We start from the raw sequence: 354 nt of genomic DNA, 5'->3' as shown, positions 1-354 counted from the left end.
ACAAAGAAATCCAGCAAAAAAATGCAATCTCACCTTCGCCACAGACCTTGGGCACTCTCACGGCAAAATCCAAGGCACCGGCTGGATGCAGACCCAGTTGACCCGTCGCAACCCCTTCAGCGATGACCCTGTGACCTGAGACGGCGATTCCTAGCCAGGGTTCACCCGAGGCTATTCGCAAGGGGAAGGTAAACCCCAATTTCTTTAAGGCGTTTTCCCCTTCTTCTCCCATGAACATGAACCATTCGGGCTGTTTAGGGAGAAAGGACGTTTTATTTCTAAATCATTTTAGTTCTAAGATTTTATTGATATCCTCATATCATATCTGTACTTTAGTTTATAGAGATAGATAGC

The 354-nt window shown here is 45.8% G+C and overlaps 1 protein-coding gene across 1 annotated transcript in view; it reads right to left on the bottom strand.

Annotated features, from left to right (window-relative positions):
• Positions 1–354, bottom strand: part of LOC119594912 (protein O-linked-mannose beta-1,2-N-acetylglucosaminyltransferase 1-like) — a 19,154-nt gene that overhangs the window by 7,183 nt on the left and 11,617 nt on the right. The window contains exon 5 of the mRNA XM_037943984.1: positions 34–250. Coding sequence (XP_037799912.1) covers positions 34–250 — 217 coding nt within the window. The remainder of the gene's footprint in view (positions 1–33; positions 251–354) is intronic.

The sequence above is a fragment of the Penaeus monodon genome, chromosome 34 (assembly GCF_015228065.2).
Source record: "Penaeus monodon isolate SGIC_2016 chromosome 34, NSTDA_Pmon_1, whole genome shotgun sequence".
Lineage (NCBI taxonomy): Eukaryota > Metazoa > Arthropoda > Malacostraca > Decapoda > Penaeidae > Penaeus > Penaeus monodon.
This window is presented reverse-complemented; position numbering and strand designations above follow the sequence as displayed.